The sequence below is a fragment of the Arachis ipaensis genome, chromosome B09, assembly GCF_000816755.2.
Source record: "Arachis ipaensis cultivar K30076 chromosome B09, Araip1.1, whole genome shotgun sequence".
NCBI lineage: Eukaryota > Viridiplantae > Streptophyta > Magnoliopsida > Fabales > Fabaceae > Arachis > Arachis ipaensis.
The window spans coordinates 137,671,701-137,672,714 of NC_029793.2; the positions used below are offsets into that span (position 1 = coordinate 137,671,701).

The window sequence follows — 1,014 nt, forward strand, 5'->3', positions numbered from 1 at the left end:
AGGCAATTCTATGGCTAAAACTATTATTATCAAATTAGTAATCATTTCCATTGCCTGGTTTGAATTGCAGAATAGTCAGCAAGAAGACATTGTATTAAAAAAAGTACCACATAAGTCAAGATGTTGAAAATCTCTTAGGACTTAAGACTATAAATAAATTATTCCATATGATCAAACTCTAACAATCCTTCCACAACCCTCAAAAATAAAGAAATAAAATGATTAAAAAATTAGACAAAGAAGCTATTCATGGTTGAAACACAGAGCTATGATGGAACTAGGTGCTAAAAGGGAAATCACAGGAACCCCGTTTAACCCAACCTCATCAAAATCCCAGGAAGCAAAAAGCAAACTCCCAAACAAGCATGAAATCACTCAATTTCTACTGCACAACAAAAAATTACAACACAGTAAAAGGGAAGTCCTAAATGTATGAATCAGCTGCAAAGATGAGAATTTGGTTTTGGTTTCACAGAAACAAACCTTCCATGTTAGCAGAAATGAGCCATAGTGGATGAACCAACAAGAACCACAAGATGAAAGCTAAAGCCCAGAACTTTCTCTCCATCTCAACTATGTAACCAACAATAGCAACAGCGAGAACAACCTCAGATCCAAACAACACCTCACAACCCGACACACCATCACAGAGAAACCCCCTTCCTCCTCCTCCTCCTCCGCCACCACCACCACCAGAATAAGAAAAGAACAATGACCCAAAACCCTAAGTCCCAAATCTCACATGCAAGGAGCCCAAATCTCCAGCATTACCACCCACCACACCACAGTACAACACACCCCAAAACCCGATCTCATCAAAGTACACACTTTTTGGAGTAACCCAGAAACCCCAACTAAACCAAAAAAAAAAAGAAAAATGAAACAAAAAAACCAAACTTTACTAAAACAAAATGAAAATCATGACATTATATCCCCCACCTTTTTCTTCTTTTTCTCTCCACTTTCCTCTCCCAGTTAAAAAAATAAAAATACAAAAAAAAAATCTTTATTTTT

The 1,014-nt window shown here is 36.8% G+C and overlaps 1 protein-coding gene across 1 annotated transcript in view; it reads right to left on the minus strand.

Moving 5' to 3' along the window:
- The window catches only part of LOC107618667 (somatic embryogenesis receptor kinase 2), a 5,085-nt gene extending 4,135 nt beyond the window's left edge, over positions 1-950 (minus strand). Inside the window, exon 1 of the mRNA XM_016320789.2 lies at positions 484-950. Within this exon, the coding sequence (XP_016176275.1) occupies positions 484-568 (85 nt within the window). The 5' untranslated portion in view covers positions 569-950. The remainder of the gene's footprint in view (positions 1-483) is intronic.